The 15,785-nt window shown below is 36.0% G+C and overlaps 1 protein-coding gene across 1 annotated transcript; it reads left to right on the forward strand.

Annotated features, from left to right (window-relative positions):
- Positions 1 to 952: 952 nt before the first annotated feature.
- On the forward strand, positions 953 to 15,528 carry LOC124090529 (melanoma inhibitory activity protein 2-like). The gene is given in 4 exon segments (XM_046441161.1): positions 953 to 1,045; positions 13,171 to 13,242; positions 13,244 to 13,967; positions 13,970 to 15,528. Coding segments are annotated over 4 exon segments (2,448 nt in total).
- The last annotated feature ends 257 nt before the right edge of the window (positions 15,529 to 15,785 follow it).

Here is a 15,785-nt window from a genome sequence, read left to right on the forward strand (position 1 = left end):
GTGCAATAAGTTCACATTTAAGACTGACGGACACAATCCCTGGTGGTTTAATAGGGTCGATCTGCACCAGATCCACTGCAATCATCTACACTTCCTCCTTTCATCTTCAACCACCACCACTCATACTCCATTTCTGGGCTAACTTTAAAGGGGAAAAATCAAATGGAAGATACTAATTTTCAACATAAATGGCAAACCTTTCCATTTTGTGGGATATAAAGGTTAATGTTGGGGAAGACATGGGTAAAGTGAACCAGAATTTCTCCTGTCTTCAACCAAGCTTCATGGTGGGAAGTTGTAACAATCACACTCAAAGATAAGGTAGTAACAAGAAGGGAAAATGTGGAGAATCCAAGATGGCAGGCCAGAGGGAGGCAGCATTCTCTGTAGCTCCTTGACCCAGGTCTCAACTAGTTTCTTTCCTACTTCCCTTCTCATCCAATAGGTGGGTTTGTCTGTTGTTAGCTGGTATCTCCACCCTCAGGATGGTGAAGGTAACCAGGATGGGAAAGTTAGTCTCCAGACTTTTGCACTGTCTCCCTCTGCCTTAGCAGTTCCCAATTAAGAGACCTCTCTCACTGAGGCTTCCAACTGTGGAGCCCTGGTCGTACTACACACCCATTCCACTGAGAGATGTTTTGCGTTGGGCAGTTAGTGGGCCGGGTTACTGCCACTGGGGAGAGCGAGGAGTTGAAAATGGGGTACCTGACCAGCTGGAGTTCCAATCTGGGAGTTGCCACCACCAAACAGTGGAGGAAGATGACCCAAGATGGAGGCTGTCCACTTCCAGTGTGCCAGGGTGTAAGGTGGGGTTGGGGGAGCTGGATGATGGTGATGGTGTTGTGTGATGAGTTCAGAGATGAGCTCTGTGACATTTAGTACTGTGGCTTTTGACTGTCTTCAGAGCTTGTGAGATGTCCCCAGGTGCAGGTGGGTTACTATGTAGGGGACTATGGCCATAGCTGCCAAAGTTGAGTCACAAGATGGAGGGACTGGGGACCCCTTGTTGGTAGATGTGGGTTCACAGGGGAGTAGCCCTGCATGGGTTAGTAGTCGGGAGTTGGGTGTCAGGAGTCAGGAGTCCTGCTCTAATGCTGAGGCCCGGAGCCCTGTGCAGGGGCACAGCATTGGTGATTTTTGCATGAGAGCAGCTGTGTAGATGTCCTCTATCACTCTCATAGAAACAGTATTCCCACTAGTTGAGACCTAGGTCAAGGAGCTACACAGAATGCTGCCTTCCTCTGGCCTGCCATCTTGGATTCTCCACATTTTCCCTTCTTGTTACTACCTTATCTTTGAGTGTGATTGTTACAACTTCCCATCATGAAGCTTGGTTGAAGACAGGAGAAATTCTGGTTCACTTTACCCATGTCTTCCCCAACATTAACCTTTATATCCCACAAAATGGAAAGGTTTTCCATTTATGTTGAAAATTAATATCTTCCATTTGAAGACAGTAAAGTATTAAAACAAATACACATATGTATTCAGAAAAATAAATGATATTAAAATAGTAAAAATTGGAGGGGAAAAAAGAAAAGCAAAGGCATATACAACACACCTCTAATATACTATTCAGACATTCCAGTACTCAAAATTCTAATTTATGCAAAGTACTTGGTTTCACATATGTTGTGTATGTAAGGGTGGGAGTATAGATAGGGAGAAGAAAAAGAGGGGAAAAAAAGAAAAGTCTTAAAAAAAAAGGATTATTGATTGTTTGGGAAATCAGTTTCTTTCCTGCTTCCCTTCTCATCCAACAGGTGCGGTTGTCTGTTGTTAGCTGGTATCTCCACCCTCATTTCATATTGCTTAAGGGAACCATACACCAACAAGACTTAACAATTAAATATATATGCCCCAAACAATGGAGCATCTATGTTCATCAAAGAAACTCTTCTCAAGTTCAAGAGTCAAATAGACCACAATACAATAATCTTAGGTGACTTTAACACATCTCTCTCACCACTGGATATATCTTCCAAACAGAAGTTGAACAAAGAAACTATAGATCTCATATAATAATACAATCAATAACTTAGACTTGACTGACATATATAGACTATTTCATCCTTCAATGAGAGAATACACTTTCTTCTCAGCAGCACATGCATCCTTCTCTAAAATAGACAACATAATATGCCACAAAGCATCTCTTATAAAATACAAAAAAGTAGAGATACTACCCTGAAATTTATCAAATAATAATGGAATAAAATTAGAAATCAATAACAAAATAAAAAATAAAAATTACTCCAACACCTGGAGACTAAATAATATGCTACTGAATGAACAATGGTTTGCAAAAGACACCAAGGAGATTTAAAAAAAAAATAGAGGTAAATGAGAACATGGACACAACATATTGAAATCTCTGAGACATTATGAAAGAAGTACTAAGAGGAAAGTTCATTGTATGAAGTTCATTTCTTAAAATAAGAAAAATTCAAAAAATAAATGACCTAACCTTACATCTCAAAGCCCTAGAAAAAAGAAGAACAAATCAACACGAAAAACAGTAGATGAAACAAAATAATTAAAATTAGAGCTGAAATCAGTGAAACTGAAACAAAAGAAACAATTGAAAAAAATTAACAAAATTAAAAGTTGGTTATTTGAAAAAAGAAATAAAATTGACAATTACTTAGTTATACTAACAAAGAGATGGAAAGAGAAAACTCAAATTACTAACATATGTGATGAAAAAGGTAATATCACAACAGACACTACAGAAATATAGAAGATAATTAGAAATTACTTTGAAAACTTGTATTCCATTAAAAAGAAAATATTGAAGGCATCAATAAATTTATTAAGTCATATAATTTGCCCAAATTGAATCAGGTTGCTAAAACAATTTAAACAGACGAATATCAAGTGATGAAATAGAAGATGACATCAGAATCCTACCAACCAAGAAAAGCCCAGGACCAGATGGATACATAGCTGAGTTTTACAAGACCTTTAAATAAGAACTAACACCAATACTCTTCAATGTATTTCAGGAAATAGAAAAAGAGGCAGCACTTCCAAACTCATTCTATGGGGCCAATTTCACTCTGATTCTAAACCAGGCAAAGACACATCAAAAAAAAAAAAAAAAAAAAAGAAAAAGAAAGAAAGAAAGAAAAGAAAAAATCAGAACAATATCCCTAATGAATGTGTTCTAAATAAAATACTGGCAAATCAACTACAAAAACATATCAAAAAGATAGTGCACCACAATCAAGTGTAATTCATCCCAGGGATGTAAGGTTGGTTCAACATGCAAAAATCAATAAATGTAATTCATCACATCAAATGAATTAAACATAAGAATCATATGATAATATTAATAAACACAGAAAAAGCATTTGACAAAATACAGCATCCCTTTATGTTCAAAACACTAGAAAAAATTAAAGATAACAGGAACATATCTCAACATCATAAAGGCTGTCTATGCTAAGCCCCATTCTATATGGAGAAAAATTAAAAGTGTTCCCTCTAAAAACTGGAACAAAACCAGAATGCCATCTTTCACCACTTCTGTTTAACATAGTTCTTGAAACACTGGCCAGAGCAGTTAGCCAGATGAAAGAAATTAAAGGGATACTCATAGGAAAAGAAGAACTCAAATTAGCACTATTTGCTGAAGATATGATTCTATACCTAGAAAACCTGAAAATGTCCACCAGAAAACTTCTAGAACTAGTAAATGAATTCAACAAAGTAGCAGAATATAAAATCAACACTCATAATTCATAATTTCTATATATCAGTGACAAATCCTCTGAAAGGGAAATGAGGAAAACTACCCCATTTCCAATAGCCTCAAAAAAAAAAAATCTTAGGTGACTTTAACACAGGTGAAAGTTCTATACAATGAAAAGAATAGAACCCTAAAGAAAAAAAATGAAAGTATCTTCTTTGATTTCTTTCTTTAGGGTTCTATACTTTTCATTGAATAGACCTTAGAAGATTTAAAAATCTACCTTAATCTTGGATAGGCAGAATTAATATTATCCAAATGACCATAGTACCGAAAGCACTGTACAGATTTAATGCAATTGCAATCAAAATCCCAATGGAACTCCTCATAGAAATAGAAAAAGCAGTCATGAAATTTATCTGGAAAAATAAGAGACCCAGAGTAGCTGAAGCAATTCTTAGCAGGAAGAGTAAAGCAGGTGGCATCACTATACCAGACCTTAAACTATACTATGGAGCAATAGTAACTAAAGCAGCATAGTATTGGCACCAAAACAGACTGGTAGACCAATGGTACAGAATAGAGGACACAAAGACTAACCCACAAAATTAAAATTATCTTATATTAGACAAAGTGCCAAAAATATACATTGGAGAAAAGATAGCCTCTTCAACAAATCATGTTGGGAAAACTCGAAATATATATGCATTAAAATGAAATTAAACCCCTATCTCTCACCATGCACAAAAATCAACTCAAAGTGGATCAAGACCTTAGAAATTAAATTAACTAAAGAACTCAAAAAGCTAATCACCCAAAACACAAATAACTCAATCAATAAATGGGTCAAGTACTTGAACAGACACTTCTCAGAAGAGGATATATAATCAATCAACAAATATATGAAAAAATTTCATCATCTCTAGCAATTAGAGAAATGCAAATCAAAACTACTCTAAGATTTCATCTCACTCCAGTCAGAGTGGCAACTGTTAGGAATACAAACAACCATAAGTTTTGGCAAGGATGTGGGGAAAAGGTACACTCATAAATTGCTGGTGAGACTGCAAATTGGTGCAGCCAATATGAAAAGCAGTATGCAGATTCCTAGGAAAACTGGGAATAGAACCACCATTAAACTCAACTATCCCAATTCTCAGTCTAAACCCAGAGGACTTAAAAACAGCATATTACAGGGACATATCCACATCAATGTTTATAGCAGCAAAATTCACAATAGCTAAGCTGTGAAATGAACCTAGATGCCCTTCAGTAGATGAATGGATTAAAAAAATGTGGCATGTATACACAATGGAATATTACTCAGCAATAAAAGAGAATAAAATCATGGCATTTGCAGGTAAATTGATGGAGTTGGAGAAAATAATGTTAAGTGAAGTTAGTTAATCCCCAAAACCAAATACTGAATGTTTTCTCTGATATAAGGAGGCTGATTCATAGTGGGTATGGAGGAGAATCATAGGAGGGTTAGACAAACTCTAGATAAGGCAGAGGAGTGGAATGAGAAGGGAGGGGTCATGGGGTTAGAAATGATGGTGCAATGTTATGGACATCATTATCTAAAGTACATGTATGAAGACACGAATTGGTATAAATATGCTTTGTATAAAATCAGTGATATGAAAAATGGTGCTCTATATGTGTAATATGAATTGTAATACATTCTGCTGTCATATATAAATTTATAAAAAATAATAAAATTTTAAAAAGAAGGGAAGATGGTAACTTAATTCCTTGGATGGATAACTCATGATGGTAGAGTACTGATTTCCATTCTTGGACCATAATTAGAATGAGATGGATTGTAGTAAGGTAGTTCTTAGGTGCATTTGACATTTAACCCTGACAATTTGAGGAAGTGTGCAAATATCAGATCAATATTCATTTCTAGGATATATATTTCTTAAGACTTGAAACTTATTAGTAAATACTGGGACACAAAAAAAGAGCAAGGGACCATTTACAATAATTCTTGAAAGCTTTGCCTCATTCCTTTAGAAGAAGAACCAGCCATTTCTTGTGAAGTAATCCAAACATTTGAATAGGAAATCAACACTAGAAACTACCCAGAAATTTCAGTTCTATTTAGTGGACAATTTATTCAAGAATGACCTATAGATGTCTACCACTGATGGGGTTGTGGGAGAACTCACATAGAAAGTTTCCTCAGTTATAAAGAAGAATTGGATGAAACAGAACACTCCTCCCAAAGAATCTTACATACTTCCCATACCAAGATAATTGTATGGAGACAGTTGAGTTCTACCATCAGAAAATGGACTTAGACAGACTGGCACTTTCTCATGACCAACACAAACTTGCTTTTGGAAAAATCAGTATTTCTTATGTCTGTGTAATAGCTAAAAAATATTGGAGATGTGTTTATAACAATTGACCATGCATTTCCCTTTACTCCAAGAAGAAATAAAATTAAGTCTATAAGAGCAGAAAGAAGTTAAACTGAATTTAATTCATTTAAATTGGATTTAAAACTAAAATTTCAAGATAATCTATCTTTTTATTTACTAAAGAGTTAAAATTGCTTATACTTCACAAAATTCTTAAGTGATACGAAAGAAATGCTTTGTCTGGAAACAATAAAATTAAAACCAATATAGTATAGAATTTACTGTATAATAGATGTATACATTATACCTAAACCAACTAACCATGATACTGATCAAAATTTTATCCACTATGTTAGGGTATTCCTTGAAGAAAGGAATAAGATGGTGGTTGTATTTCTGTTATACCCACTTATAATGAATTCTAGAAAATCCAGGAAAGATTCCTCTGGAAATAATTCATTTACATGTATGTATCACCTACACTTTGAGTAAGGGTCAAGAGCAGTCTTGGATTCAATTTATTCTGTAGCCATTTAATAAAGTCACCAATATAATCAAATATCAAGATTGATGAGTATAGCATAACCTATTTATTACACACTGTGCTAATTCACAGTGAAATATTTTCAATTATTATGGGATCAGTTACTCAGTGTGAAGGCAGTAAAGAAATCAGACTTTTAATATCATGTGACTATTAAACACCTTGTCTAACAAAATCCTTCAACTGAACAGCTCTGCTTCACTAACAATGTTATTTCAAAACACTGCCATCCATTGCCCTTGGAATATGACATTCAGATTACATGTTGTATTGGGCAAAGGAAATGAAAGATTTTGTAACTTTTTTTTCCTATTTGTCAAGGAAAAAATTTAACAAAGTGTTATCCTGAAGACATTCTGGGAAAACAAATATATTAAAGACTCAGCGGTACACAGAAATAAAAATAATGTCTTACTTTTCAACATAGATCAATATCATATAAAGCCCTGATAAAAATTAATATATAGAGATATTTATGTACAAATATAAAAATGGTTCCTAGGGTGCGAGTAAATAACAGTAATGTGTTGAGTATCTAGATAGATCACCATATTCTGAATAAATTGAATTATACAGAAAACAAAGCAACAAACACAAAATAAATTTAGCCATTGAATGTGGAGACACAGTCATCATGATGGTTATCAAATAGATATACAGCTACAAGCATGAGGCTTTCAACTAAATGTGGACTAAACACATTTAATTCAATTTGTTTCCAAACCCACAGAAATAATACTTTTAAATATACAAAGCAATATAGACAAAAGAAACAGGAAAGAAGACAATACAAATATGAATGCAGGCTAAAGATTTCAAAACTCTTTTTCAAAAATCAAACTAAATAGCTAGAAATGACTAAATTGTCAGAATAGAGGAAATTAGACTTTAATTGATTGTAGAAGAGTAAGCCAAACAGAAGCAAATTCTTGACCACAGTGCAATACAAGGGCTTGAAGCTCAACGACCTCTCGAAGAAAGGGTTTTGACTTTGTAATAGCAAAATTTTCTTTAAAAGTCTATATTTAAAAGTTGTTTAAGCTCTTAACCTAAATCCAACTGGACAGAGAACTACTTGTCATCTATTGTGGCAGACACATAGAAATTTGCTCTATGAAAGTTAGGTCTGGAAGTTTTCTACACTTGAGGTGTAACTAAGTGTGAGACTGCTATACAGAAAACATGGCAAATTAAGTATAATTCTAGATTGTGAAGAGTGAAATCCCCAGCTTCTCTACCTAATTCCCAGAGACATGCTTCCTTGGTTGGAAAATTACAGATGTACATCTAAGGAATTTGGCCAAAAATGTAATAAAAATTTAAACAAGACCTGTTGGATGATATCTAAAGTTAGAGCAGTCAAGACGCTACATGCTTTAACTTGTCCATCCTTGGCCAACTCCAGGTAGTTGTTGTCCAAGTTATATTTCATTGCTCCAGTTGGTGTTAGAGTATGTGAAATATAGAAAATAGAAGATCCTACATAGGAGAAAATTGAAGAAATTCCAAAGTTGCTTAATATGAGAAAGCCCCAAGTTGAGAACTTGAAGAAAACCTAAAAAGAAGACCAGTTTAGAGTATAGGAGAAAGATGGCAGCCTCCAGGAGGAACAATGGATGGATACCTGATGGGTTGGTCATATTCAGAGAATAGTTTTTGTTATTTGATAAAGTTTTGTTGAATTGGTGAAAAGTACATAAAAATCAAGCAATTGATAAAAGCTAGTTATTCATTCCATAGAAACCCTCAAATCATAGAGAATCAGAAGCATAATGCACTATATGCCTCAATTATAAAATGATAATTATAAAAGCATAAAACACAAGCATTCCTCAAATATAACTGCTTTGAATATATGGGCTGGTTAAGGTTTATTTAACTGAGAGAAATAAGTCTCCATCCTCCATTTTTTCATTTAATAAGTTGATATACATTGTCCAAAATTGAAAATTTAAGTGATATAAAGCGTATTATTTAGAAATATGAAGGAAACACCACAGTTGGTGAGAAAAGAGTTGAAGTAAAGGCACATGGATCATGAGACCCACTGATTTCATAACCTGAATCTCTACAAAGATCCAAAACACTTTGGTGATTCAGAATATGGAATTCAGAAATGTTCAATTTAGAGAAGCAATTGCAATGCAAAAATAATATTTATTGTATAGCACTACCAGTAAAGTTTTAGGCAGCTCTTGTTAATCATATTCATATTTCTGATATATGAATTTGAATGATCATAGTTCATAGACTATAAAAAAAAGATCTTGCATAGTCTTAGGTAACTGGTAAGATTTTGGCTACCAAATTGATTTTTTTTAATTTTTCAAAAACTTGGAAAATTTGAATTAAGGAGAGAAATTTTTTACATGTTTGAAATTTTATTTTTAAAATCATCTATGTGTTATCATTTGATAAAAATATAGATCTACATTTAAATGGCAGATAAATAAATAGTAAACTATCATAAAATGAGAAATAAAGATGACTTGACTAGTCATTTTCAGATAAACATGCAGTTTATAAAATACACCTGATGAAGATATGTAAGAAAGGGCAGAATAGGTCTTGGATTTGGTGCTCAAGTAGCTAGATAAAAAATGAACCAATGCAATTCATATGAGTATAAACAAATCCATAAAACTAAATATATAAAACAATAAATTCAGATTATCATAAAATAAAATATAATAATGCAACATTAAATTGTTAAATCACATGAGAGTATATTAAACTTACAAAAGGACTCACCATGATTAATATAGAGAGTATGGAGTAGGTTGACAATAGTCTCAGAGTACTACTCTTCTTAATGATTTCAGTGTTTCCACATCAGAGTCTACAATATGATGGAAAGGAATAACCTAGCAGGCCTGGGTTGCTCAAACTGTACATCCCCAAGACTGTTTCGTCAGGACTGACCCTTGGCTGACTTCTGAGAGCTGAGCTTTGGAAGGTTTTGCCTGACAAATGTTTTTGTATGCCTGCCTGCTTGGGCCATGTTGTGCCATTTTGACCAGATAGTTTATGCTAATGATATGATTTATAGTGGACACCTGCTTTTTCAAAACTGTAGGGCTCTGGAATTTCTGAGTAGCAGAGTAGCTGAAGACACAAGTCATATTCGATGCTCAACTGATCACCAATAAAAACTCTGGCACCAATGCTCTGGTCAAGTTTCTAGTTAGCAATACCTCACACATGTTTTCACACATCATTGCTAGAAAAATTCCGTTTCTCCTATGAGCCTGCACTGGGAGAGGCACCCAGACCTTCCAATATATCTTTTCCCTTTTCTGTATCCTTTTATTGTCATGAGCTATAACCCTGGACATAAGAGCTTGTGAATGCTGTGGGTTCGCTAGGGAACCACTGAGTCTGAGGGTGTTCTAGGAAATATTACCATCAATGTGAAATTTGACACTACTGAAGCATGCATGTTTTTCTGGTGCCAGAAAATTAGGTTTCTAGGACTGCTTTCTTCAGTTGAAGTTGCCAGTTATTGGTACTCTCATTTACCATGAATTTCTTTCAACTTTGGATATTATGCTTTGTTATTTTACATAATTCCTAGCCCTCTAAAATTTTAAAACTTTACCATTTGTAGAATCAAGCAATGACTAACTGCCATCCGGATATTGTCTAAACAGATCTATCACATCATTAGTTTTTTAGTTGAAACTTAATTCTGAGTTTTGCTGTGATTCCCATAGAGGAGTATATATCATCATCAAAGACTATCCTATTAAAATGAGACAGAGTCTGGGAGAAACTGTTAACCTTCCAGCTTACTTCAAGGTGGCCAACCTAGCACAATTTCATTTATGCAAAAGGTAATGTAAAATTGATAGCAACCAGTACCAAGAACAAATACACATTGCTTGTTATCTAATTTATAGAACTGTAGAGCAGACTAACTAAAATAAGGCACATGGAAAGGGCTTTATAAACACAGTGGTTCTAGTCATTGGCATTACTATGAATTTACAGATTTAAGCAATTAACAACTTGATCAATTTGTTTCTTTTACTCAAGTCTGACTCTCTCTTCAGCTTCACCATTGGAAAGAGGAACATTCTGAGTTTGCCCCTGTCTGGATGGAATCCCAGTGAGAAAGGAAAGGATTTTTAGAGTAATATCCTGCTTAACAAGCTAGAAATAAGGCTTCCCCAAAGTCAGGCTCCATAAATTCCTCTTGAATTTTCTGTTACCAGATAGTTGGAATAGACCACATACCCAAAGGAGCTTCTAATTTGAAGAATAATTAGAGCAGATTCTTTCTGACTAATGAGACTGTGTTTTCAAGGTTGAGCACAAAGTGTGGGGAGACTAAATTTTTTTTGTATGTAAACAAAGAAGCATCTGCCAGGATCATTAACTGAACTCTCTTCTCTAATACATCACTGTTTTATTCGTTCTGTCTTTGAGCTGTTGCTTCTGCCAAGCATGCCCTGCCCCTTGCTGTGCTGTCTGGTCCTTCTGTCTCTAGTTATAGGAACAAGAAGCAATCCTGCAGGGACAGCATCAAATCTTTTCCATCCTTCTGTGTTTTCAAAAATCCGTTTTTATGAAAATGAATGTCAACTGTACAAAAAGATGACTGTGACCATAAAGAGAATACCTGGAAAATAACTTTCTGAATAAACATGTTTTATTTCCCTAGTAAGAAGTGATACATTGTAATTTGTAAAGGAAAGAAACAATCTCTGGCCTTTATAAATCTCCTACTACTTTTTTGTTTACCTTAGGTCTCATTTGCAGAAGCCTCCTGGCACTAAGAAGAGGGGAATTCAGCCTTTTTTCCTCAGTGGGGAATCTGCAGATAACCTTTTTATATGTTTTTATTTTTAGTACTGGGGATTGAACCCATAGGCATTTTACTGCTGAGCCACATCTCCAGTCTTTTTTAAATTTTCTTAATTTTGAGACACTCTGGCTACATTGCTTAGGGTCTGTCTTAGGTGTCCATCCTGGGCCTCAAAACTGCAATCCTTCTGCCTCAGTCTCCCAAGGTGCTGAGATTAGAGATGTGTGCCCTGGTGCTTGGCTAAATCCACCCTTTTAAAGAGAGAAGAAGATGATGGCATGACTCAAATTATAGAATGTAACAACGTATGAATCTGCATTTTCTTATCTTTGTATTTTCTTTTTAACTTTTATATTTTGCATCCCTCAGGATTTAATAAAAAATGAAGGTACATTTTTGAAGAAACACAAAGACTGTTACCAAGGAAAATTTAGTAAATAAATATGATCATAAATTAATTGCATTGGACCCAGGGAAGTCAACATAGTTTTTCTTTGGTTGGGGTTTCTATTTGTGGCCTCTGGTCAGCAAGGGGTACTTCTGTGGATGGTCAAAGCCAGGACTGTAACAAAAACCCTTTCTTAGAACTGAAATTAAGTCTTCAGCCTGAGGCTTAGTTCAGGTCTAATCCTGCAGAGAACCTGAGTGTTTTCTTAGCATTTATGACTCTAGACAACCACCATAACTGAAATAATAATAATAATAATTTGAGGCAGATCATCAACTTAAATGTAAAACATATTCTACAAGGGGAAAAAATAGGAAAACAACCTCACAATCTTGGAGTCAGTGAAGATTTCTGAGACAGGATACAAAAGGCACTAACCATAAAAGGAAGTGGAATGATCTGGAAATTAAAAAGTAAAAGTTTCTGTTTTTCATCATCAAAGAACCCATTAAGCCACACATGGAAAAATATGTGAAATACATATGTCTAATAAAGGAATTATAACCAGAATACATAAAGACCTCTGTAGCTTGGTCAAAATAAAAAGATGAGCCAGTTTTGAAGATGAGAACAAAGATCTCACAAAAGAATGGAATGTGTGGAGTGTCCAGCAAGCTGGTAAAAGGGTGATCAAGATCATCAGTCATCAGAAATAATTCCTATGACTTCTATGATAAGTGTCAACAGGGCTGGGAATGAAGCTCAGTGGTAGAGAGCTTGCCTAGCATGTAGAAGGCCTTGGAGTTTAACCTCCAACACTGCAAGAAAAGGAAAGGGAGGAAGAATAAAGGAAGGAAAAAGAGAGAGGACGGGGGTGGCGGGGGAGAAAGGAATGATTCATTACAAGGGCAAATGATACAAACATAAATATGTGATGTCCTAGCTCTTTAAAAATTTTACAAAGGTTTAGAATTTTCGTTATATCAAACTGGGTGATATTATGACTGTATAGAACACACATAATAAGTTCTGCCCTCACCTGGCCTAAACCAAATCGACAGGTAGGTGACCTAGAGAGGACTCCTCTCTGGCTCCACTGGGACAGGCTTGAACCTGCGCTACTTCAGGATGCACAGCCTAGGGGAGGGGCCCAGATTCCCTGACAGGCAGTGTGAGTGTGCTAGGCCCCTGGGAGCCCATGACTGGGGCTCCCATGCCCATGCCCACAGCGCCCCCCAACCTCACTGGTTCACAATGGTCTGCTCTGTTGCCTGGTGCAGGTTTATACTCCTGACCAAAGGCCTGAGTGTCCATAGCCTCTTTTGGCTGGGCACGGTGTGGTTGTGGAGGGAATAGCCAAAGTAGCCTTAGGGTGATGGAGGGGCAACAGGTGCCCCTCAGCCATACTTGGGGGTGGTCCTGGAAGAAGTAAGTAGGGTTGTGGTGTGCCTTGTCTGAAGACATGGAAACACACCCTAGTCCTTATGGCTGTCCATGGGAGTTGGGGATACGTACAGCTATTGGATTTTTTGTTGTTGTCTTGTTTTTGTGGAGAAGTTTTCAGTCTGTGAGAAGCAGGCAGTACTTGAGAAGAGAAAAAAAGCTTGCTCTAAAACTTTCTGAATTAATTGAGGAAAAATGTGGACTACTTGAAAAAGTCAGTCTTGTCCAAAAAGAATATGAAGGCTTAGAGTCATCTTTAAAGAATGCCATTTTGGAGAAGGAGTCAATACAAGTGGAAAATTTGGAGGCAATATACGCAAACCTGGATAGGTCCATATCTAAATTTGAGGATGAAATGCTCTGTCTAGAAGAAGAGCTAAAAGAAGGGAAAACTAAATATTCTCAACAGGCTGAATTGATAGAGTATATATCAAAAAGTATTAAGTCCCTAGAAGAGGAATCAAAATCCCTCAGATCACATATACCTGAAGCTACAAGAACCTTAACAATATTTCAACTGAATGCAGAAGGATTGAAGGTATGAATAAAAGAAGTTTCAAATGAAAATTCCCAACTCCTGGAAAGTCAGAAACAGCTTTTACAGGAAGCGGAAGTATGGGAAGAAGAAGTGAATGGCCTTAATAATCAGAAAACAACACTTGAAGACTCCAAAGAACATGAAGAACAAGTTCTAAGAGAGAAAGAAAATCACATTAAGTCTCTGAACAATTGCTGAAAGATTGGGCTCCTGTGCTTGAAGAAGACCTAACAGACGATGGTAACTTGGAGTTGGAAATGAAAAGTGAATCAGAAATCAGTGCTCACTTAGAGGATCAGCCAAAAGGAGCTTTGAAGAAACAGCTTTATGCTGATAAGTTAAATTCCTCTTTTAAAATCTTAGAAGGAGAAAGAAATCAAGTTTTTACTTTAGTATCTGAAGTCATTGAAACAAAGGAAGACCTTATAGAAGAGATTGAAAATCTTAAGACACAACAAGCATCTCTGCAGTCAAAAAATACACAATTTGAAAGTGAGAATCAGCATCTTGAACAGAAACTTAAACTCATCATTGAAGTATATGAAGCAATTGTAATGAAACTCCAGAGGAAATTAACAGAAGAGGAAAATGACCAGGTAGTGCAAGAGGAGAAACTTTTCAAAATGGAGGAAAACATCAGCCATGCAAGTGAACAGCTTAAGACCTATAGAAAGCAAGTCAAAGACCTTGAAGAAGAGTTAGAGAGAATCATTTATTTTTATCAGGGGCAGATTACACACTATGAGGAAAAAGCACAAGATAATGAGTGGGCAGCTCAGAGTGCTGAAAGATACCTCAATGATTTAGGGAAACAAGAGGCTCACGACAGTCAAAACTTCACCGAAAATGAGTCTAAATTTAAAAAAGATCCTTCTGCACTTCATGTTTCAAATACAGCCATTGGCAGAGAGCATTTCCCAGATGGTCCCTCACCATTGGGTTGACCTTCATCTGAAATGAGAGCTCCACTTTTGGAAAAGGAGGGTCCACTCAGACCACCTTTGCTTCCAGGGGTAGGAGGAAGAGGCTCAAGAGGCCCAGAGAATCCTCTGGGCCCTCAAATTATCAATGAAAGAAGAGAATCCGGCTATGATGGGATAACTGATCATCAGAGAGTGCCTTATAACATTAGGCCCCTGTCATCTCCATGGGAACAGAACCCTAAGATGATGATCGCTCCACCAGGCCAACCATATTGTGATCTAAGTCTTCCTCTACCAAGGCAAGATGGATATTATTCTAATTATGGTGGACCATCGGGACCAGCAGAACTCAGAAGTTCTACTCTGCCGCCTTTGGATCAAATAGATGGGCCTATGTTTTCTGAAATGGAATCCAGTAGAAATGATTCCAAAGTTGATCTTGATAATTCCAATGTGCCCAATTCATCTCTCCCTGCTGAAAACCAAGAAACCGCCTCTGGCTTTGCTTTCTCACCTTTCCCTCCAATCAGAGGTCCATTGTTTCCAGTGGATCCAAGGAATCAGTTCATGAGAAGAAGACCTTTTTTTCCTCCACCTCCTCCAGGAAACATGTATGGAGCATCTCGAGAATATTTTCCATGGGGCCCACCACCCCCTCCATTCCCAATGGAGCCATGGTGTTTTCCTCATTATCTCCCCCCAAGAGCTGAATTTCCCCCCCTCCCTCCCATGCATTCTGAAAGTAGAAGTGAGTTCCCTTCAGGGTTGATTCCACCTTCAAATGAGCCTGCTACCCAACATACAGAACCACAACAAGAAACTTGACAATATTTTTTATCTGACTTCAAAAGTAATCTATCTCTCATTTTTAGTTTAAATATAACTGCTTTTACTCAAATGATTATACTTTTAAATGATTAAGCTTCCATTTGAAGCTTAATGGAATTATAATTGTTAGCATTGTATTTTGTAAATAAAGATTATTTAAAAATTGACTTTATCAGTAAATTATTTTTATTTTATTTTATTCTAGATAGAGTAAGTCAATTTGATTAATCTACTATTACATAAGCAACAATGGG

This window comes from Marmota monax, unplaced genomic scaffold (assembly GCF_021218885.2).
Source record: "Marmota monax isolate L192 unplaced genomic scaffold, Marmota_monax_Labrador192_F-V1.1 WCK01_AAM20220418_F8-fsc00654, whole genome shotgun sequence".
NCBI lineage: Eukaryota > Metazoa > Chordata > Mammalia > Rodentia > Sciuridae > Marmota > Marmota monax.